This window comes from Equus przewalskii, chromosome 24 (genome assembly GCF_037783145.1).
Source record: "Equus przewalskii isolate Varuska chromosome 24, EquPr2, whole genome shotgun sequence".
NCBI classification, from domain to species: Eukaryota; Metazoa; Chordata; class Mammalia; order Perissodactyla; family Equidae; genus Equus; species Equus przewalskii.
In genome coordinates this window covers 20866667-20891035 of record NC_091854.1, presented here as the reverse complement: position 1 = coordinate 20891035, position 24369 = coordinate 20866667, and the positions used below count along the sequence as shown (strand labels likewise).

The following is a 24369-nucleotide window of genomic DNA, read 5'->3' as shown; positions in this document are numbered from 1 at the left end:
GCTGACAAACGACAGTTAAGCCCTTCCAGCACAGGCTCCCCCTGAGAGGCACGGAAGTAACCAGAGGTTTGCACTGACATAGCAGCACTGAGTAACAGAAGCCAGAGCCATTCTGAATTGTGGGATGGCACAGGTCTAGGAGGAAATTCCATAAAAGCGGACCTGAAATCTGGGGCAGGCTTAGAAATCACGGCAGGGAAGGAGGCAGGAGCCTTGAAAGTTAGAATTACCAGTTGGCGTTTTTTCCGTACCTGCTGCATTTTAGTATGCTGTGTTCACACAGTGAAAGCAGAGGAGTGAGAGGCTAAGCACCGGGCTCCAGCAGGATGGTGCCGTTGCAGAGACAACTGGAGGAGCATCAGCTAAGAAGCAAGTGGAATGGCTTTTAAAAGGGAAGTAACGTGGGTGCCATAGGCAGGTGTCCTGTGTGAATGCTGGCGAAACACAGCCCATATGGGTAAAGGGGGTCCCTGTCAGGCGATGGTTCTGTGAGAGCCCAGGCACAAGCTATAGCCCAGCCCGAGGCAGTGACAGAAAAGATTGCTTGGTTCATGACAGCTTGGGAGCTGGGGGGCTTCTCATAAGCCAGGACCACATCATGAGTCTGACACCCCAACACCAGACTGGACGAGCAGCTTTTCCCAGAAATATTCTCACAACACTCTGTGCTTTTCTTTCCTGGCATTTATTACAGTTTGCAGTTATGTATTTGTGCAATTATTTGATTAACATCTGTTTTCCCCACTAAACCGTACATTCCGTGAAGGCAGAGATGGCAGCTGTTTTACTTTCCATTGACTTCCCAGGACCTCACATTGGTCCCTGGCAAGAGCCGACACTCAGGAAATGCCTGAGGGATGAATGAACGAATGAGTGAATGAATGGATTCATGTTGATGCCCCCAAGCAGTCAGAGCCTCACTCCTGGTGCGGAACACTGTGGAATGTATGGAAGGTCAAGAACAGGAAGTAGCGTTCTCCCAGGAGGGAGCTGTGAAGTCCGTGACTCCCCCAGCCTCAGGACCTCAGATGGTAGGTGCCTCAATGTTGATTGGGAGAGCTTCTCCCCTCTGAAAGGCCAAGGAAGAGCTCGCTGACCGAGTCTGATTCTGCTGATTTCAGAAAAGACTGGCATAGGAGGCCCAGAAACTCTGCAGAGAAAAGAGGGCAGTGACCTGCCTGTGGAATCTGAGCCAGGATGTGATCTTTGTCTATGAAGTCCAGGGCCCTCACAGGCAGGAGGAGGCACCACATGGACAGCTATTCCAGCAGCTGCCCTGTCTGCTGTCATGGAGCACACAAAGAGCATCACAGTCCATGGAGCACAGCCCCCCAGCTGCCCAGGGCAGGGATTCAGAGAAGCTTCCTATCCCCCAACTCTGTTGCAGTGACCCGCCTGTCCATGTCACCCGAACACTAGTCAGGTCATCTCCCAGGCCCTCTGCCCCTTCTAACTTATGTATCCCTCTGGTCCCTAGCTTGCCTTCTGTGGATCCCGTTTGTCCTAGGTGTAAGTAAACATCATAGGCATTGAAAAGTGATGGAAAATCCCCATCAATTCTGAAAGCTCTCTGTTTCTGTCTGTCTGTCTGTCTCTCTCTCTCTCTCTCTCTCTCTCTCACACACACACACACACACACACATACAGACATCCACTCCAAGGATGCTAAAATGCGTGATATTCCACCACAGTCACTCCTTTGGCTTAAGGAAATGAAGAGATTACAATTAAACCATTCTTATACCTGAACACAATTTACTTTATGAAAATCAGCTTTCTCTGGATACTTTGAATAGTTTTGGAAAAAAAGGGCCATGCCTAGATGGATTTCAATCAGGAAATGTGGTTAAGGAAGGTCTGAAGTGGGATGCTTCTGCAGCCAGAGTGAGATCCTTGGGTGGTCAAGAAAGAGGCAGGCAGCATGAGTGCGCTGATTATGTGGTCGGGCGAGGAGCGGGGCCATCAAACAGAGGGATACAAGGAAGCGAGGAGGGAGAAGGGGCCAAAAGGAACGCTGAGGTCAGCCAGTTCACAGGTCTGCCTTTGTGCCAAGATCACCGGCCCCACCCCAGGCCTCCCTCCTGCCTGCTGCCCTTCACCCCACAGGCAGTCTCGTCCTTTCCAACTGCAGAGCCCCCACCTGCCAAGACCACTTGGCCTCAGCTCAGTCTTCTGTCACAGAGCTCGTTTCCATAGGGAGGCCAGCACTTGTCAAACTGTTTTCAGGAAAGAATATTATCCCCCAAGATTTGCTCTTAAGAGGCAGCATTGTATAATGGGAAGGGGAGTGAGCTGGAAGTTTTAATCTGAATGCTAGTCCTGGCGTTGGCACTGACACACTGTGTGACCTTGGGTGATTTCCTTCACCTCCCAGACTGCTCTTTCTTTCTTATAAATGTCATGCCACCTTTGACTTATTTGCCACCATTTTTGTGGGAAGAAGTGCCCTGGAAAATATGACGGAGAGACTCCTGACCTCTCAGCCAGGGGAGGACACCTTCCTGCTCAGACCCTGTGAGCACCCCGGATCAGCCAAAGCTCCTTTCCTGTTGATTTCCTCCTCGTTCTCACCAATCCTGCTGTCTCCATATAAGGCACAGCATGGCCTAATGCATTTAAGATTGCTTTCTAAAGGGCCCACGCATGCGTCCTGGCTGGCCTGCCTTTGTGTGGAGCTGTGGATTCAGAGGCCTCATTCCAACCTTGGTACTGGCTTGTGAAGGTGTCATTAAGAGGGGTCCAGAGGGTAACCTTAGTGACTCTCCAGGTGGAGGAAATAGAGCCCTGGCTCCATGCAGCAAGGAACAGCATTATGTCCAGGGCTCTCCAAAGTCAGCAGAGAGGGGACGCAGGTGTCAACCATTGCACATGTTTTACTCATTTGTGGGTTTACTATCTGTCTTCTCGGTTTGTCTGTAGCCTCCATGATGGCAGAGATGATGTCTGGTTAGCTCCGCTTGTATCTTTAGCATGTAGAATGGTACCTGGAACATAGTAAACGACTAGAAATGTATTTTGAATGAATGAATGAACAGGAATGTGTTAGATCCAAGTGCTGTGCTGTGGAACACACTCTTGGAGTCTGGTCTTTGCTCTAAGGCCACCCCTAAGTGATCAAGAGCAAGGCAGGCAAAGGTCGCTGGCAGGAGCACAGTGGTTTGGGTCATCAGCTGCCTAAGAACCGATTGCTCCAGTATGAATGTTCCCTCAGGTGATGGAAGGAGTTTAGGAGGAGCGGTGCTGACAAGGAGTTCCTTCACCTCCACTCCAAAGACAGACAGTAACAAGTGCTAATGACATCGAGGAGAGCAAAACGGTGCCAGCTCCCACTGCACAGTGCTTCTGGGTCCTTTCACAGCTCTATAATGTAATTAATCCCAAAAGAGATAGTCGCTGACCTCTAATCACTTACAACAAAAGTAAGTCTTGTCCTTTGTACTGAAGATAGATGGGAATGTGCTCAGGTTCCTTCATACATGGGGCGTCTGACCCAGTCTCAGAGGACCTGCACTTGGGGAGCGGGGTCAAGGTCTACTTCGGTTTCCCATTGGCCTCTCCCTATGACTGGAAGCATGAGCTTGAGATGAGTGACCGTTTATTGGGCATCTGCTGTGTGTCAGACACTAGGCTAAGCTCTGTGGATATGACAGCATCCCCAAAGCATTTATAGTCCAACAAGGGATGCTGGCAAATAAACCACAGTTGTAATAGAGTTGCAGTAATTTAGGTGACAGATGGCGGAGGGCTGAGCTGAGGTGTGCACAGTAGGAATGGAGAGAAGTGAACAGAGTTGAGAGAAACTGAGGATGAAGGATAACAAGACTTAGTGATTGGCTGAGGTGGAGAAGGCAAGGGAGGGGTTGGGTATGACTCCCAGGTTTGGGGCTCGCGCATGTGTGTGGGACTAGCATCTTCCCTGCATGAGAGGAAGAGCGGCAGGCTGGGGAGAGCGAAGATGAGTTCAGCTTTAGATGTGCTGAGGGTGAGGCTCCTACGTGCCATCTAATGGAAAAAGTCCATTAGGAGGTAGAATAATTCAACACCAAATACCATTTAAGGAGTGGGGGAGTTTCACTGTTTTGATATTTTTAAACACCAATAATGTTCTAGAGAGACATGTCCTTCTGCATTTGAAGACTGATTTATAGTCCTGGCATCCCTCCTAAGAGTGTCTTATTTTTGAAACAAACACCACACCAGCCCTGAGTGCAGCTGCAAATGAGCCAGGCCAGACCAGCAGGGAATACGGCCTGTCAGGCTGTGTATTTACCAATGCCTTCCTTCAGTGACCCCTGCCTTGGCGTCCTGCACTGTCAGCTCTGAAGGATATTTAGTCCTTCCAGTCTCAAATTATTTAACCCTCCTGTGGCCTGTTAAGACAAGCTCTGGGCACTTGGACACCTCAGGCATGTCCAGGAACAAGCATAAAAGACAGATGTGTCTGCCTCTGCTCACTAAGTCTCAAGCCTTCAAACCCAAAACAAAACTTCCTGGTAAATCAGGTGCCCAACATCAAGGGTGGACAATTTCATCCGAGGTCAGAAAAGTGATCAGAGCCTCTTCAGAAGTTTAGGACATTAAAAAAGGCCTTGTCATTCTCTGATTATAACTGAAGCTGAAGGAAAACATCACAGTCCTCTGAGCAAATCATGAGTGAATGGAAGGATGAAATCCAATTCCGATAGCTTTAGAAATTCATATATTTCTTCATTCAACCAACATTTAGTAGGCATCGTCTGTATTGAAGCCACTTTGTGGAACAGTGTGGGACTCTGCCTCCAAAGGAGGTGACACATGAGAGGTCAAGACTGGTAAACAAATGATTTGCAGTGTGAAATGGGATATGCTGGTGGCAAAGGAGCAGGCTGAGGCTCCTTGTGGATTAGCTCATTGAACCCCCACAGCCTTATGAGGTAGGTTCTCTCATTGCCATTGTTTTATACATGAGGAAACTAAAGCACAGGGAAGTTGAGAAATTCGCCCATGGTCAAGAGTTGGAAAGTGATGGGATGTGAATCCAAGCAATCGGAACCAAGGACAACTTCGTTTGTCAAATGGTCTTAACAGGACCATGAATGATGGGTTGACTTTCAGTGACTGGAGTCAAGGGAGCCTGGGAATGCATTCCAGAAAGAGGCTACTGTGTGGGCAAAGATGAGAATATGGCACATTTGGATAAATGAGCAGTGGTCCAGTTGGGGAGAGTTTAGGGTTCTTGAAATGGATCAGTAAAAAATAAGATATGAAGGGTCACGTTTAGAAATGTAGACTTCCCTCTGCCAGTAACAGGACGTTATGGGAGCTCTTTGAACTGAAGTGATATGATCAGAACTGTACTTTAGACAGAAAACATGGTTCCTGCACTCTAGCCACTTAGTAAAACAAGTGGACAAAAAGAAGCTTTCCAGGCTGCCGATATAAGAATTGCAGTTACACTGCCTGCTTCATAAGCAGATCCATAAAATGGATAATGGCTCAAGAATGACAGGTTTTTTCTTGCTCACATAGTCAAACCAATGGGAGTTCCTAATATCTCTCAGCCAAGTAAGGATTCAGGGACTTGGTCTCCTTCCATTCTTTGGCTCTGCCATGTTTGACATGTGGCTTCCAAGTTCACTGTGCCATCAGAAGGGCAAAGAGAGTGGAAAAGGCACCTGCTTCTTAAATTCTCCAATGACTTTTGCTCCAATTCCATTGGGCGACACATGGCTCCCTCTAGAGGCGTGGAGACAAGAAATGTTGCTCTGACTGAGCAGCCATTTGCGTCTATTGACCACACTATGGAAGGGAAGGATAAATTTTGGTGGAAAATCTATCACACCTGAGTGAGGAAATAAAAGCTTATTTACCCTTCAGCAATAACTTTTTCAAGTAATCTAGCACCTCATTTTGAAGCATGGTTGAGGAATGAGTTTTAAGAGCAAGTGAGGCTTAAAATAATATAAGCACAGTCCCTTTTAGCACCAAATCATATTTGTCTAAATTATTTTTGAAGGTTCCAAATTGATTTTATACTTTCCTACCTAAGTGAACAAAGCTTAACTTAATTTAAGCTTTTCTTGATGACTTGGGATCCCCATTATGGATGTCACTTATTATAAACCAGTGTTTTGTCTACTGATGGCTTGTGAGTGGTGTGGAAATGTCTGTTCCTGCACTGAATGAATGCCTCTAGAATTCTAGGCTGTTCCGCTAAATTTCCTCTTTAATCTTTCTGGCCCCCTAAGAATTTTTACAATCACTGTATCATCTCAAAGCCTCAAAATATCTGTGTTTTCCAATGCTTTCTATGTTTTCCTGCCATTCTTTTTATCTACTAGTCCCTCCTTTCTGTAGATTTTCTTTCGTCTTTCAAGACTCTTCAAATCTTCTTTTCTTTGCAATCCTTCTACTCAACTCTGTTTTGCCTGTTATGGTGGACAGAGCATGCACACAGTTGGGAGTGGGATTGACCCCACTCCCAACGCAGCCTGTGCCTTAGAAACTATATGACCTTGAGCAATTTAACCTTGAACCTCTGTTTCCTCAAATACAGACCAGGGTGGTAATACATAACTTGCTGGTTTACTTCAAGATTAACTGAGACAATAATAATAGTATAAAAAGTTTCTCTGGAAAAATTGGTAGCTATCATTGTCATTATTTTGATACCCACGGGACCTGGTTTTTAATTTTTTTTGTCGGCACCATCGATGGAAATAAAAACAACCCACAGGACTCTGGGGAGTTGGAATCCAGGTACAGATGGAGCACGAGCTTAAATATGGGAGCCATCTCCGTGGAGTGGATGGCTGAAGCCATGCCTCGGGATCCGGAAAGTCTCCGAGGAGCTATGATCTACTCATACACCTAAGCATAATCTGAAGAAAGATTAACGTGTATGGAGGAAGCCAAAAGCAGAGTATTAAGGAAAGAAGAAGATTGGGTAAAAATCGTCCCCATTTCTTTAAAAAAAAGACCCCCCTCTCAAAAAAAGAACTAACTGAAACCCTCTCAAGCTGTCAATCCTATCTGCCTCATCCACTCCCAGGCTTCTCGAAGGAGTTGGGATGCCTCTGTCTCTCCTGCCAGGAATCTGCTTCCTTGGATTTTACAACCTCTCTCTGAGTCTGGGTAGAGCCAGAGGAGCAGTTGTGTACTGAGAAGCCTGCCCAAGAGGTTCCATTACACAGACAGTAGGTACTTAATAACTATGTGTTGAGCAAATGAAAAGGGAAAAGAAGAAAATGTGATTTTTCAGTACTACGAAGTAAGTCGTCATGTGGCCCAGAGGATGCATCATGATTAGCAAATTAAAGCAGGTGGCAAAGTACCTCCCCAGTGTGTTGATCATGGCGCATGTCCACCAACGGTCAGCAAATGGGTAGACTGTGCCTGCATCAATAGTCCTGTTCCTAGCCTTGTGCTTTATTTCTTTAACTAATGGCTGCCTCGCTAGTAGCTCATCATGATGGTGTTTACTGAGCTTGGCAAAGTGAAAAATTATGATTTTGTTTACTCATGTATTTCCAGCCGGGGTGCTGAGTTGTTATCCACGCTGCTGATGACCATTCTTTCCCCCTCTGAGCCCCTAAAGTAGGCAGTTCACTAAACAAACCATCAGCTTGAGAACCGGAGTGTCAACACTGACACAATCTGGTTATTTGCAACTTGGCAGTAGTCAGTGTCCAGAACCTCAAATAATGACTCATTCCAGAAACTCCCCTATGCTTAGAATATAAAGTGAATAGAAGTCAGGTTACAGTGTAATCAGTTTGGTTTGTACTGCTAGTCTTCATGAGAAGAGTGAGTATTTGCACCACATTAAAAATTGTATTTTGGGGGCTGGCCTGGTGGTGCAGCGGTTAAGTTCACATGTTCCGCTTTGGCGGCTTGGGGTTCACTGGTTCAGATCCCGGATGCAGACCTGTGCACCACTTGTCAAGCCATGCTGTGGCAGGTGTCGCACATATACAGTAGAGGAAGATGGGCACAGATGTTAGCTCAGGGCCAATCTTCCTCAGCAAAAAGAGGAGGATTGGCAGCAGATGTTAGCTCAGGGCTAATCTTCCTCAAAAAAAAAAAGTATTTGGGTCGGTTTGTCTCTTGGTCTATGCTCAGGCATATCAAATGGAAATGAAATCCAAAGAGAAAGTCTGGGTGAGGCTGTGGTTCTAGAATGATCCTCTCACCTGCATGAACTAATTTAGTTACTTGTGCAGCAAATATTTAGTGAGCACCCCCACTATATATCAGGCCCTGGGGAAATTATGGTAACCTAAACCCAATATAAACATGAACCCAATTCTTAAGAACCTTGCCATTTTGTGGGGAAGACAGACACTGCATCAATGATTGCAGATATGATAAGAATTATAAAGGGAAAAACAGAGCTAAGCTAGTCTTGGATTTAAGGGAAGTTTCTCTGAGGAAGTGATGCTTTGAATGAGTGGCAAAAGAGTTACAAAAGCCATAAAATGGAGAGAGAAGACCGCGGAAGGAAACTTTGAATGTTGTTATTATCTCAGTTAAGCCACAAGATAACTCTGCATGTTAGGTATTATTGTTCTGGTTTATAATTGAGGAAACTTGGGTTCCAGGGAAAGCATGTGCAAAGGCCCTGAGGCTAAGCCTTATGAACAGTCCCACTTGGAGCCACAAGGAGCTACAAAGTCAAAGTCAGTGTGACTGGAGTATAGAGAGCCACAAGAGGGTGAGGGATACAGAAGGACTTGGCAAGCTATCAGAGCTGGTAAGCCACTGGAAGAACATACCTCATCCTCAAAGCAACAGGAAGATACTAGGGGATTTTAAGATTGGGATCCCTAATATTTAGAGATACTAAGAAAAAGCAAGCCCTAATTAGATGTGCATTTTACAAAGGCCATCTGGCTGGTGGAGAATAGAAGTGGATGTGGGAAGACTGGCTATGAGGCTCAGCAGTGGTCCCGTGAAGATGGAGAGTTGAACCAGGGGTGGGGTCGGAGGAAGCGACGCACAGGTGGAGAGAAACGATCAAATTCGGAAGACACGGGAGGCTGAGTCAGCAGGCTCAGTGAGTGCCTGGACACATGAGCCGAGGGGGTAGCAGGTTATTCAGGAACCTTATTTTTGTGTCAGTAATAATTAAGCCATGATACTAGTAATAGCGACACCTGACTCTGAATCACGTGGCCATTTTGCAGATGAGAAAACTGAGGCTTAGAGTAGGGAAGTCCCTCCCAATAAACGACAGAACCAAGATTTGAACCCAAGTCTGACTCCCACGCCAGCGCTCCTTCCAGTTTCCTGCTACAAATTTAATATTCTGTCCAATTAGATTTTTTTCTCATTTGGTCAGCTGAAATCTTAGCATTTTGCCCCATTCAGTTCAGCTAGATGTGGAACTCCCAACTTCTAATTCTCTCGCCTTTGACCATCAGTTAGCAGTTACCTCCCAGATCTGGGCCACGCAGGGTGTATCTTAAGGCCCTTTCAAAAGTAGCAGAAGCCAAAGAAGGCAGCTTTGTGGAACGGGTTTTGCCCGGCACCATGAACGATCACCTCACCCTCAGGAAAACACAGCTTCCTATTGTTTTCATCAGCGCAGGCCCTCTGAGAAGTAATTGTATAGGAGTGACCTTTGAAGGAAATCACATCGGGTCATTTGAAGGCTGTGCGGTGAGCCGGTGCCTGACATCAACCGTCATCCTAGGGTTCCAGAGAAGAAACCGACTCTAGAAATGGCTCATCTCACTGACAACTCATCCACGCCCCTTTCAGAGAGAGAAAAATAACCCACTATTGCCAAGAAAGTCAGGGCGAGAGGCATTGAGAGACTTCTTCAAGCACCTCTTGAGCTCCTGCTGTATGCCATGCATACGTCCTGGTCCTGATTGCTCCCCTCACGGCACTCACATTTTAGTGATGGGGGCTGACAATAAAGACATAAAAAATGTAAATCATTAGAGATTGTGGTAAGTACCGGACGAAATAAACAGGATCCTGACAGGCGATTAATTTGTGCAACTTCCTCATCTGATAAAATAAGGACTATGGTAGAACCAGCCTCTCAAGGTTGTTTTCAGGGTTAAGTTACATGATGTAGGTATTGTGCTTAGAACAGCACCTGTCACATTAGTTGGACATTTTGTCAGGGTTATTAGTGGTTAATATCTTTGTCATATAATAAGTAGAGGAAGCCTCTTCTGATTAGGGCAGTCAGGGAGGGCCCCCTGGACGAGGGGACTTTTAAGCTGACATCTGAGACACGAGAAGGAGCCAAGCATGTGAACACCTGGGGAAGCAAAGGCCAGAGACAGAGAAGGAATGTCTGATGTCTCCCAGAGGGAGGAAAGAGATGGGCAGGGGCTGGAGAATGGAGAGTGAAATGAGTTGAGGGCCCTAAGGCAGGCAAGACTCTGCCTAGCTAAAGAATTTGGATCTTATTCTTCAAACAGGTTAGGGGAGCGGCGTGCTTTATGCTTTAAAATCTCATCCTGGCAGCTGTGCGGAGAATGAAGCGTAAGGATGAAAGTTCCAAGCCTGGAAGGAGCATGGGCGGTGAGGGGGCCGGGGTCGGGGGGGACCGGGGGAGGATGTGAGGCAGAGAATAAAGATCTTGTAGGTGGCAGCGTGTTTGTTTCCCAGAGCTGCCAGAACAAATTACCCCAAACTGGATGTCTTAAAACAACAGAAATTTATTCTCTCACAGTTCTGGAGGCTAGAAGTCTGAAATCAAGATTCTGGCAGGGCTCTGCTCCCTCCAAAAGCTCTAAGGATGAATCCTACCTTGCATCTTCCAGCTTCTGATGGTTTCCAACAACTCTCAGTGCTCCTTGGCCAGTGGATGCATCACTCCAATCCCTGCCTCCATCATCCCATCGTGTTCTCCCTGTGTGTCCCTGTGTCTCTGTGTCTCTTCTTAGAAGGACACCAGTGATTGGATGTAGGACCTGTTCTAACCCAGTATGACTTCATCTTGACTTACAACTTAATTACATCTGCAAAAATCCTTTGTCCAAATAAGGTCACATTTACAGGTCCTCGGGTTTAGGATTTCAACATATATTTGGCCAGGGAGCGGGGGGAGGGGTGCCGTGGGGTAAGAAAGAGACACAATTTAACCTACAACAGACAGGAGAGTCCTGACTGGCCACACTTCTGAGGGGCTCTTCTGGCTGGAGAGAAGTCCCAGAGCCCCAACTTCTGGGGCAAGAGGAATCCCAGCCATGCCCAGAGACCTTCGGCATCTCTGGAGTTGGGGGTTTAGAGACTACCTAGCTATTCCTCGTCGCTTATTCCAAACAAGCAGGCAGATGGTGCAGAGGCACGCAGCCCCGCCGAGGGCGGCACATCAAATAAGGGAGGTGTTTTCTTACTCATCTGTCTCCACCACCACTTCCATTTTTACATTTCATCTTAGGTGCCTTATTAATTCATGATTCCTTTTCGGTGAGTGCCCAGCGACTTTGAACAGTCTATGGACATAGGTGGATTTTCTTAGATTTTTAGGAGTGAGGAGACCTAGGATTCATCTCAGGTGCTGCTAAGGCATTAAATGCTAAGGGCATTTAATCTTGAGTAAATCACATAACCTCCTGAATCTCAGCTGCTTCCTCTGTAAAATGAGGGCGCCGGCCAGATCCGGGGGCTCTCAACCTCGAGGATGGGTCAGAATCACCTGGAGAACTTGTTCAAACACAGATTGCTGGGCGCAACCTCAGAGCATCTGACTGAGTAGGTGCAGGGTGGGGCCTGAGAATCTGAACTTCTGGAAAGTTCCTAGATTTTGTTGTTGCTACTGGTCTGGGAACCATACTCTCAGAATTCCTGGCCTAGATAACGTCTGAGATTCCTGCCAGCGATGCTATTCTATAGTTCAATGAAACTAATTTCAATATAATATGACTCGGTAAAGTGAGTTTTCTTCCTTTAATTATCAAAATCTGGGATTTTTTTTCTTTCCCACCTTTAATGATATATAGGCAACAAACCAAATTGTGTATATTTAAAGTGTCTAATGTGATGATTTGATATACATATACACTGTGAAGGGATTACCACAATCAGGTTAATTAACACATCTATCACCTCACGATATTACCTTTTGTGTGTGTGATGAGAATGTTTAAGATCTACTCTCTCAGTGAATTTCAAGTATACAATTTCAAGACTAAAGTCACGTGCTGTACGTTAGATCCCAGAACTTATTCATCTTTGTGCCCTTGGACCAACATCTGCCCATTTCCCCCACTCTCGGCCCCCAGCAGCCACCATTCTACTCTCTCTTTCTATTAATTTGACTTCTTTTTTCTTAGATTCTACATATAAGTGAGGTCATACAGTACTTGTCTTTTTCTATCTGGCTTATTTCACTTTGAATAATGCCCTCCAGGTTCATCCGGGTTGTCATAAATGTCAGAATTTCCTTCTTTTTTATGGCTGGATGCTATTCCATTGTACGTATGGCACAATTTCTTTATCCATTCATCTGTCAGTGGACACTTAGGTTGTTTCCATATCTTGGCTATTGTGAATAAGGCTGCACCGAACGTGGGAGTGCTGGTATCTTTCCAAAATACTGATTTCATTTCCTTTGGATATATATTCAGGAACTGGATTGCTTGGTCACATGGTAGTTCTATTTTTACAAAATATGGTTTAAATATAAAAATATGTCTCAGCCACCACTCACCTTATTTTACTTTGCGTTTACCTCTCCTGACTTAAGGGTGTTGATTAAATGGCCCCTCTTTCTCTCTATTCTCCACGCATGTAGTCCATCCACCCTCCTCCTGCTAGTGGGTCCTGCACATACAAGACTCCAGCAGAAGTCAACACAATGCTGACGCGGAGTTCAGTAGAATCACCTACCTTTTGTGTGATTCACTTGAGATGGAGGTGGAATGTAATAGATGGAATTAGAAACCTAAAAACTGATGTCATAAATAAGCCCATGAAAAGATGCTCAACATCATTATTCTTTAGGAAAGTGAAAAACAAAAGCACAATGAGATACTTCCTCTCACGCATTTGAATGGTTATAATCCAACAGAGAGACAATAACCAGTGCTGACAAGGATATAGAGAAACTGGAATTGTTATACTTTACAGGTGGGAGTGTAAAATGGTGCAGCCACTTTAGAAAGCAGTTTGAAAATTTCTCAAAATGTTAAACATAAAATTGCCATATGACCCAACAATTCCACTTCTAGGTATCCACCCAAGAGAAATTAAAACAAATGTCCACAAAAAGATTTGTATAAGAATGTTCATAATATATTGTTCATAGAAACCAAACTGGTGAATGGATGAAGAAAATTTGATATATCCATACAAGGGGATGTTATAGCAATAGAAAGGAAGACAGTGCTGATTCATGCTCCAACATAGGTGAACCTCTAAATTATTATTCTCAGTGAAAAAAAGACAGACATAGGTTGGCCTGGGGGCATAGTGCTTAAGTTTGTGTGCTCTGCTTTAGTGGCCTGGGATTCAGGGGTTTGGATCCTGAGTGCAGACCTACACACCACTCATCAGGCTATGCTGTGGTGGCATCCTACATACCAAACAGAGGAAGACTGCCATGGATGTTAGCTCAGCAACAGTCTTCCTCAAGCAAAAAGAGAAAGATCAGCAACAGTTGTTAGCTGAGGGCCAGTCTTCCCCACCAAAAAAAAAAGCCAGTCATAAAGGACTATATATTATATGATTCCATTTATGTGAAATGTTCTGAAAAGACGAATCTGTAGAGACAAAAACATATATTAGAGGTTGCCTAGGGCTGGGTATGGGAAAGGACATATATATGGTCATGAGGTTTCTTTTCAGGAAGATGGAAATGTTCTCAAATTAGATTCACAATGATAGTTGCACAATTCTGTACATATGCTAAGAATCATTGAATTTATGTTTTAAATGGGTGAATTTTATGGCATGTAAATTATATATCAATAAGACATTTAAAAAATGGAATGCAATTAAATAAAAAAATAAAAACTAGTGGGATTTCCTAGACCTCACTTTGAAGGTCACCTATGCTGAAGGGGGTTATGACATATGCAGGAGATTCCAAATACCATGCTTTATGCAGACAAAAAAGATCAGGAACTGGTTACTAGCAGAATGGTGATACTTAAAGACTGAAGCACATCTATTTCACACTCTTGATGTGCCAGGCACTGTGGTAAGTGCCACCTACTTATGATTCAACAATTCACTCAAAAATATTTGCTGCATTTCTTCTTCGTGCTAGGAACTGTTCATGGTGCTGAAGATACAGTGTGAACAAGACAATGGAGCTTACATTCTAGTAAGGAAGAGAGACAATAAACATGTGAACACACAAGCAGTAATTAAGATTATTTTAGGTGGTGATACATGAGTTCAAAAAATTAAACCTGGATAATGGAGAGAATGACAGGAGATGAGAAAGGAGGGCAGTGGAGATGAGTAGTTAAGGAAGGCCTCCCTGGGGAGGCAGTTTGAGGAAACACCTGAAGACTGAAGGAGCCGAATGCAGAGATCAAGAGCAGAATGGTTGGCGGGGCAGGGTGGGGATAGCAAACAGAAATCACATTAGACAGCAGGCAGTGGAGAAATAGCAATGCAATCACGGAGAGTTCTGCCCAAGATGATTCTGGAGAGATAGACCAGGACAGAAACTGCAGATCTTGAGGACCACGGCAAAGAGTGTGATTTAGAGTCTGGGTTCTCATTTCTGGTGCAGTAGGAACCCACTGGAGGATTTAGAAAATGAGTGCCATGATCTGATTTACATATTAAAGGTCACCCCAGCAGCTTCGTGGAGATAGGAATGCAGAGGAGGGAGAGAATGAGGGAAGTCAAGTTAAGAGGTAAGAGTGTGCAGCAGGAGCTAAAGAGAGACGATAGTGGCTTAGACGAAGGTGGTAGCAGCAGGGATGGTGAGAAGTGGTAGGTCTGGTATATATGTAAGGGGATAGATCCAATGGGATTGCGTGAGTTGCAGGGGGTAGAGAAAGAGAGGTGTCATGAATGATCCTTGAATTTTGTCTTGAGTAATTGGGTGGAAGGTGCACCATTAATTGAGATGGCAAAACTTCTCTTTGAGATTGGCTTTATGATATTCAGATTACAGATGAAAGAATTGGGGCTCAGAAAATCTATACCACTTTGGCCAAAATTATCCACCTGATGAGTAAAAGAAGCAGATTCAAAGCCTACGACTCCAAAGGCTGTATTTTAAACACTGCTCAGTACTGCCTCCTGCCTGTGGAGTTTTTTCATCCTTAGCCAGCCAGTAGATGGAATTCATGGAAGGCGACGTTGGGAGAGAGAAGGACTTCTTGGAAGTGAAGGCTGGAGTGTGAGCTTATCATTGAATAAGAGTGAGAGGGGCAGCTTGGAAGAGTAGCATTTTCCTAGTGAATCACATTAAATAGTCAGAGTGACTTATACCCAGTGTCAGGCTGAACTGAGATTGACAGCTAATAAAAGCCCCATAATTATAGGGAAACATCAGATTGGAAAGTGCAGAGATTTTTCGAAACACCTGAAACCATTTAATATTTCTTATGTTTGCTCCAGATCAACAGGCAGCTCCCAGAGCAAGACTGGTCTCATTACTGAGCTTAATGGACATTATGCTCAGAGGTACCTTTCCTTCTGCCAAATAAATCAGACTTTTTAAAAGTGAAGCCTGAGATGGCCATGCTGCAAATATTTGCAAGGACATCACTGAGTGTTTTAGGTGTCAAGTTTAATTTCACTTGGCCTGGTCTGTTCTCTTAAAAGCTCAGGATGCATCCGCTGAGTCACAGGGAGAATTTCTTCTTCTCTTACACTTTGGGCTGTGACAGAAATCAGACCTTCATTCCTGAGTCTGCTTTCTCAAGCAGGGATTGCTCCTGTCGCCGCAGCCCAAAGGAATAAGTTGTGCTGAAAGTTGTCATTCTTTCCTATTATCTGGTTTTGGGTTTTTTTCCTGGGGGCGGGGTAGTGGTGGAAAGAGAGACTCATTCACACCTTCCAAAATATTCTAAAACATTCTTGAGCTCCCAGTAAGTTGCAGACACTGTCCTAGGTCCTGGGATGATGACAAATGTTTATACATTATCCAAAAGCAAAAGTGACAGCAAAAATAAAATGGTGAGCTCCACGTGTGTGCACATGTCTGTGTGTGCGCACACCCCCTCTAGAGAGCCAGCCCACCTGCCTCCCCCAGGCTTCTGTATATCACGCTCTTGGGGCCTGGCCTGCAGCTCTGAGCATCAGTGGCCTGGAGAACGGGTAAGTCCTCTGTGCACTGTAGATTTTCCTGGGCATTTTTCACCTCACAACAGCTCTAATGACCTTGGCATCAAGCTCTTACTGGGGATTAATAACTGGCTGGGCTTAATGGTCCTTACTGTGTCCTGGGCCATTTTCCCAGCCAGCCATTAATTCCAAGCCATGCCCTGAGCTCTGGCCATTATGGCTCCCTGGGCTGAGTGGCTGCCCTGAGGCAAATGGTCACAGCCTCCTTCTCTGCAGACGGAGGCTTCCACAGTGCCCTCCCCCTTCTTCCCTCTATGGCAGCGGTAGTAGAAGGGCTGAGAGCTGCAGGCAAATTGTTGGTTAGGGCACCACACTATGTCTTCTTTCCATGTCCCAGGAGGCAGGTTTTCTCAGAGGACAGAGAAGGCAGGGAGTTGAGTTTCATTCACTCATTGATCAATCCATCCATCTATTCAGTATTAATTGAGTGCTTTTTATGGGTCAGGAAGCAAGAGAGATTGCCAAGATTGGAGTGACCTAATATGGGCATCCATGTTTCCTGCCAAAGGATGGAACACCTCACCAAATGGGATTTAAGGAAAACATCCCCAAGAATCAGGGAGGCTGAATCCTGTCAGGACGAAGTCAGAGAGAAGGGCTCACTAGGCAGTGAGTTTGCTGGGAGCTGCCTCCCCTCCTGTGTCCTCGGCCGAGTTTTATCTCCTAGGCTGGCTAGCAGAGCCACAAGTTCACCTTCCGGAGCTCCACTGAGTGATTCATCGACCCAGCATCTGAGTGCTTAAGGGAAGAAGATGTAAATACTGCATCAGGAATCTGAACTCGCCAAAGCATGAATATTTCCACCCATATCATTAAGCCACTAAGGATTATAATGGTCCTGAGATGTGGAGGAACGTGGCTCTCTCAGAGGACTGGAACACATCCCGAGAAGCAGGGTCACACAGTTTGTATAATTTTTAGTCATTCTGGCTCCCAAGACATCATTAGGCCCTCCAAATGCAGAAAACAGACTTCATTTCCTTCTTTGGAAGTGATTCAGCCTTGGGTACATGCTCTTCTCAGCTGCGGGAAGTGTAACATTATGTTTAGAACAGCTATTGTCATTTTATTGGCACCACTTACCAGAAGGCACTTAAGGCATAATTCAGACTTCAATCTTTTTTGCATTGTTTGGTGCATCTGCACAACTCAGAGAGTGGGTATTGGTGCCCGAGGTGATCAATACCTCAGAGCTAAGGCAGGCGGGCAGGAATCAGGAGGGGGAGTTTCGGGCACTGGGTGGACCCCAGCGTGTTCTGGTGGGGACCAGTAATCACAGAGGGTCAGTGAGGCACAGTCAGGAACCTTGGCCTTCCCTGAAAGGGTCTTCAGCTGGCTTCACATGGGCACAGGAGAAAGAGAGAGAGAGAGAGAAAAGGCCTTGGAATCTCCATAAGATGCTACGAGTTTCACCTGTCAACCAGCCTGTGCTCTGGGAATTGCAGCAGGATAATTAATTATGGTGGGAAGAGATGCTGGGACCTTTCTTAAGAATGTTTTCCCCAGTAAAAATGAGCACGATATCTTGAAATTATAAATCACACTAGAAAACTCAGGATGATAATTCTAAGTGAGTCTGATGAGAAAAAGCAGGATCCGATGGCCTTCGGGTCCAGTGGAACAAAATCTTACAAAGTGACCTTATTAATCAAGTGTATTGAATTACAGAGTACCTCAGGGGTGTAATAAGAGCTCGGTAAATGTCTTCTAAACAAATCAACGAATGAATGTCATCTGGCTACAAGTACCTAGTTGATCCCTCTTTCTTTTCCTGGTGAGAAAGTCAAGTACCTGATTGGTGATAAAGTCTGCTTTAGACTCTGGGTCTTCAACCCTAATCATCACTGAGTAACGTGCAGATGGTCCTGTCACCTTTGTAGGAATTTTTTTAATGGGCTTCTCCACAAGTAGAGGTTTCCCAGGATTCACGACTTTCTATGCTAAAACCCAAACAATCCCTAAGAAACAGGGTCAGTCAGTCACCCCAAGTGTCAGAGTCCATCCTGTGGTCTGCCCTCCTCCACCATCCACCCTCCATCGGCCTTTAGCAGCCGAACTTTGGCCTCCACTTCTTCATGTCCAACAGCCATCAAACTCTGTCACCTCTGTTCAACTGAGACTATTTTGGCTGAGGTCACCTAATCCAAAGAACACTTTCCAAGTCTGGTTTCACTTGTCCTATTCTGTCTTATGACACCGTTGACCACTCCCTTTTTAAAAATTGTCTCGTCTGTTGGTTTCCATTGCATAATCCTTAGCTGGCTGTCCTTGGACCTCTCTAGCTCTTCTAGACAGGCTCAAATGTCCCCTTCTCTTTGGTCCCACGGCCCTTGTGCCTCATTGTATTATAGTACTTACTGCACGGCCCTGTGGTTGTTTGTCTGGGGTCGCACTTGCCCCAGACTGCATGCCCCTTGAGGAGAAGGACAGGGTCTTATCTGTGTTTTATCTACAGCACCAAGTCCAGTGCCTGACACATAATAGGAATTCTGTCATTGAATAGAGCATTGTTGAACTTTCCCTTTCCATCCTTTATTTATGGGATGTGCACATAAAAAAGGAGAAGGAAAATGAAGTGTTTCCTCCATCCTTTGGCCTATTAAATTGCCCTCATCCCCAGCAGTTCAGCTAGTGGATTCAGAAGGGCTCCCTACTCCAGGATACAGCAGTTTTCTGAGAGGAATGGAGGCCACTTTCTGGGCATCTATACTGTGGCTCTTCCTCAAAAGGAAGGTTTGGTCTTAACCACACCGCACCACCATTAACTTAAGGCTCTGATTAGGTGAGTCTACTGTGAATGGGCCTGAGGAATGGAGGTATTGGCTAGAAGACCTTTGCCACTTTACTGCATCCACCAAGCCCAGTGTCCTGAGAGCAGTAACAACACTGCTGATTAAGAAATAGCATCACTGAGTTTCTGGGAGAGGAAAGGAGGTAGGCAATGAGTTAAGGAAACATCCCATGGCATTTATTGTATTTTTTCCACTGCCCTGCAATCCACAGTGGTTAAGCCCATGGGCTCTGCAGTCACATTTCTTGGGTTCAAATTCCAACTCTGCCACTTCCTAACTGTATGGTCTTGAGTGAGTTCATTACTTTTCTATCCCTCAATATTCTCATTGGTAAAATAGGGGTGATCCCAGAGTATCTTTTTGATGGGATTATTTGAAGAATTAGTGCAATTATATAAAAAGCTCAGAACAGTGCCTGCCATATAGAGAGCATCCAATAAATATCAGCTTCAGTGACCACTCTTTCCTTATGCCCCAGCCTTGCTGTGTTCTAAACAGCCCCTTTTACTAACACTTTAGCACAGCCAGCCTCCTCATCCTGTCACACTCTCTTGCACTCCTTTACTGACCCCATGTCCCTCACTAAAGCATAAACATTGAGGCGTTCTGTTTTTCCATTCCATTTGCATTCCTACTGCCTAACACAGTGGCTCTCACCTAAGAGTAACTGGGTGTTGAATGAATCACAAGAATTTCCAATGGTAGAATGGCCATTTCACAAGCCCGTGTGTCAGTTATCAACCTAAAGGGATCAGTGCTGCCTTAGTGAGTACCTGAAGCGCCCTCCACAGGCTGATAATCCCAATAGCAGCTATCATTCATTCAATGATCGTGTGCCAGGACCTGTGCTAAGGATTGGTTCAACCCCATGCAATTGTTATTTTTGTGGGTCAAATATTGGCAGTTTCAAATGGCTCAATCTAATACTCAGTGTATCTTAATTATTTTCATTCTACCAAAGAATGGGGCAGTCATTATCCTCAGTTAGAGATGAGAAAACAGACATGAACGTTGGTGACTTGCCCAGGTCCCATAGCTAAAAGGCGGTGGACACAAGGCTGGACCACCCTGTCACACCCTGGAGCTGGTACCCTTGGCCACCATGCAAGAGGGAAGGTGGTTGCCCTCAGGTGTTCTCTGTCTGCTTCTGAAGACAGAGCTATGGCTCAGGAAACTCCCAGAATAAACACAAGACTGAATATATGCAGCCCTAAAGTGGATCCGATTTCCTGTGACCGACCATACAGGGAGCCAGTGTGTCCTGTTCAAAGTTAATAGGGAAGAAGGGCAGAGGCACCAGGGGAATCTAACAGTGCAGCTTCCCTCCAGAACATTCTTGATTGTCATTTTCTTGTGCACTTGCTGGCCTTGGCCTCAGGCCCTAATTACATTATCTTCAAACAGCAACTGAGAGAGATTCTCATTAAACATGAACAGGAGAATGTCTAATTTGTTAGAATGTAGGTGTTCAGAAAGCAATCATTGGTTCAGGGCACTGAAATGAGCATTGTCACTGGAGTTGTCCCTGGTGGGCGCTACGCGGCCAGGCTTCCACAGGGCACATGTCTGTGCCTCTGAGCTTGAGGTTTTCTTCACATTTTTGAAGATGAACCAGCTCAATTTCTCTCCCTCTACCCTTAAAATGGAAGAAACTATCCTAATTGTCATTTCCAAATTATGGCACCTGCGGAGTTATAATCTGCACGTCTTTCCCCTGTGATTCTTAGACAATGTTTATTTAGAATAAACGTATTTGTACAGCATTCAAGAATATTGATAAATGCTTAACTTTCAATAAGGTGAGTTAAAAACATCAAAATTAGTGTCACAGCAAATTGTAGTGTAGTCTTTTCTTCAACCTGGGGATAACTTTGGATTCAGAAAGAAGTGGGTTTGAAGGCATGACTTCACTCCTTGCTAGTTATGCATCCTTGGGCAACTTTCTTCACGTCTCTGAGCCTGAGTATCCTCATCTGTAAAATGAGGTAACAGCAACCTTGCTGGGTTCATATGACGATTTAGTTATTTAGCATCAGTAAGGCCCTGAGCCCAGTGTTTGAAGGTCAGTGCTAGCTCCAGTTCCTTCTTGTCCAAGGCTCCCTTATATCAATTTGGAAGAGAATGTAAGGGCTGATGAGCTAATAGCAGAAGGAACATATTCTGGCATGCGACAGGGAGAGGGGAGATGGGCAGCCATCTAAGGCAAGGAAGCAACCTGCCGGTGCCAAGTGAGGGGTCCTGCTCACAGTGTCCTTCTCCGCCTGCCTTCCAGCCCCTGAAAATGCACTGCAGGGACTGTGCCCTGGTGACAAGCTCGGGGCATCTGCTGCGCAGCGGGCAAGGCCCTCAGATTGACCAGACCGAGTGCGTCATCCGCATGAATGACGCCCCCACGCGCGGCTACGGGCGCGATGTGGGCAATCGCACCAGCCTGAGAGTCATCGCGCATTCCAGCATCCAGAGGATCCTCCGCAACCGCCACGACCTGCTCAACGTGAGCCAGGGTACCGTGTTCATCTTCTGGGGTCCCAGCAGCTACATGCGGCGCGACGGCAAGGGCCAGGTCTACAACAACCTGCAGCTCCTGAGCCAGGTGCTGCCCCGCCTGAAGGCCTTCATGATCACGCGCCACAAGATGCTGCAGTTCGACGAGCTCTTCAAGCGGGAGACTGGCAAAGACAGGTACAGAGACCGGGCGGGGAGGGGGAGAGGGCAGGGGGAGGGTGGCGGGGGAGGAAAAGTCGTTGCTAGCTGATTCACCAAAAGCAAAGCTTTTGCTAAGGGTTTTTGTTGTGGCCCCTCTGCTTGTGCCACTGATGGAGCTCATCTGTAGGATCCTGCTGGAGACTGGGCTCCTCCAGCTGAATTTATATGGCAAAGTGAAATGAAGCCCTGAGACAATTATGTGGATAATTCAGGGCTCAATCCCGACCCAGGAGGAAGAGGCCACGGAACTGCTGGCTTACTGGTAATCAGTGCAAGATGATAACTGTAGTGCATTTCATTTCACTCCTGTGAACAGTACCCAAGAAGAAGTGTATGGGTTTATTTTTCCCTTTCAAAGGCAAATTCTTAGTCAACTGGTATTTAATGAGTGCCTGCTACTTCGGTGCACCTGGCACTGGGGATACAGCCAAAATAAGGCAGCTCTAAACCCTGCCTCCCAGAATATAAAGTGTTACAGGGCAGGCACACGTTCACCAAGTGGTGGCCAATGTGCTGAGGTCATGTGAGGGGAAGAAAAATGGTGCTGTGACATGCGGGACAAGGAGACCTGTCCTAAATATGATATAATATATATAATTATTTTACAATATAATATAAAGTACTAAATCCATTGTTTGTCTAGCTAAGGCAGCTCCTTATTAGAAAACAGAGTCTTAAAGACCAAAGCCCAGTGTTCCCAAATTCTCTGCAGAGCTTTCTTTTTAAATCCTGGAAACCTTGTGGCCATTTGAGGCCTGGTTCAGGGAGGAGTGGGCATGGTATCTGGTGGATGACATGAGGAGAGGGGGAGCTGGCTGCTGGCACTGTGGCCTCATTCCCTAGAGGCCCAGGGGACCACATGGTTAGCCCAGCCAGGAGATCCTGGTTGTCATCCCAAAGCTGCCATGAAATCCAGTCATGTTTTGCCCTTTAAAAACCACAATTGAGAGAGAATTATTTAACCAAAAGAGCGTTTTATAAGGGAAGCAGAATGAAGGGAGTTATTTACAGTTTCATTTTTGCCTGGTTGGAAAATTCAAAATAAGTAGAAACACTCTCTCCAACAGAAAACACTTCTCTCTTTTCGGTTTAATGGTTGTTTGCTAAATTTAAGAATTCCTGAAACACGGCCACAGTGTTCGCTAGTTAGGATAATTACGCAGTGGTCTGGATCTTGTTTAGGGATTACTTTAAGTTGATCACTTGGAGGCTAGTCATTCCACCCTTTGGTCATTTAGATCTTTGGGAAACAATCTCACATCAAGACATATCCCATTCACTAAATTCATTAAGTTCTGACCAGTGAAAAGTTTCCGCTCAATAAGTCCGTCTCCCTGGTGAGCCCAGCTGGTAAGCAGGGAGTGAAATCTTCGTGGATCGGTTACTGGGCCTCTCATGTGTAGACATCCATCTGCAAGGATCCACACAGTCCCCAGTCAGGGGAACCACACTTCTGGTTTTGTAGCTTGCCAAAGTATGTTGTCACTTCTAGAATCTTTGTGTCTTTTACCTTTAGGAAACCATCTTAAAGAAGCTAATATTGTATTGACTCAATGTTCCTATGTGTCCATATTCTTAACCTGCAGCCTACCCAAGTTAAAAGAACCAAGTCATAAACAGCCCTTCAGAACAAAAGTATTTCTGTAAATTAAAACGCAAAACATTTAGGGTCCAATAGTATTTCTTCTATGCATGTTTTTCTTGAAACCCAACCAGTAGCACATATTGAAGACATACAAAGTAAGGAATAACTAATTTTGCACATCTCATGATCAGGAAATTCATTTCAGGCTAAGATTTCGAAGAAATAGGATAATTCAATAGATTTTGATTTATAGAAGTTTCACTCTACTTGAAAGTGGAGAAAAAATGGCTCAGGAACAATCTGCAAGTAAGAACCATGACAAATGACATAGATGGCCAAGTGGTATTCTCTGATATTAGAAAGTAACTGTACTTGAAAATAACTTTATAATTGAATAAGGGTACATTAGGAAAATATGAGTCAGAACCAATATTATAATAATTAGATAAAGGAAGCATAAATGAAATAACTGCGAGAAGATTATTTCCATAGAGATTATAAATGAGATTCTGGTGGAGCAGAAAGGCCCTTAATTGTAATTTAGTGTGCACTATAGAATTACCAGCTCAGTGTGTTACTTCATCATATAAAAGAATATCTGATAATTTTCCCTAATAAGCACATGACAGCTCTTCATATTCCTTCATTACAGCTGATTAAGTGTAAAAACATTAGATATTCCTTTGTTGGAAAAAGAGTTCAAATCTTTCTAGAAAGACACCGCAAAGCAGTTGCATTTCTATAGCACGTGATCCCAAAAGGCTATAATTTAAGAAGTCTGGGGACTTTTAAGTGGCACTTTAAAGAACTCTTCACTTTAGTTTCTTTAGCCCTCCATTTTGTATTCTCCCCGTTTTTATCCATGAAACTCTTTTCTGTGGAGCCACATCCTGCTGTGTTTCAGGCTGTGGCTTGTGATCTCCAGTACATCACACAGAAGAAAGCTAAAATTATGGGGAGTTTCTGCCACTGGGAAAAGCCCTCTTAGTGTTTCCAACAACTCTAAAAGCATAGGGACCCAGCATGAGC

General features: G+C 45.1%; 1 protein-coding gene across 3 annotated transcripts in view; it reads left to right on the top strand.

The window, feature by feature from the left end:
• ST6GALNAC5 (ST6 N-acetylgalactosaminide alpha-2,6-sialyltransferase 5) overlaps positions 1-24369 on the top strand; it is a 167352-nt gene that overhangs the window by 117932 nt on the left and 25051 nt on the right. For all 3 annotated transcript variants that reach the window (XR_011532387.1, XR_011532388.1, XM_070592032.1), the window contains exon 3: positions 21322-21731. Coding sequence is in view for 1 of the 3 variants with exons in the window: in XM_070592032.1 (XP_070448133.1) it covers positions 21322-21731 (410 nt within the window). In the remaining 2 variants the exon portion in view is untranslated. The remainder of the gene's footprint in view (positions 1-21321; positions 21732-24369) is intronic.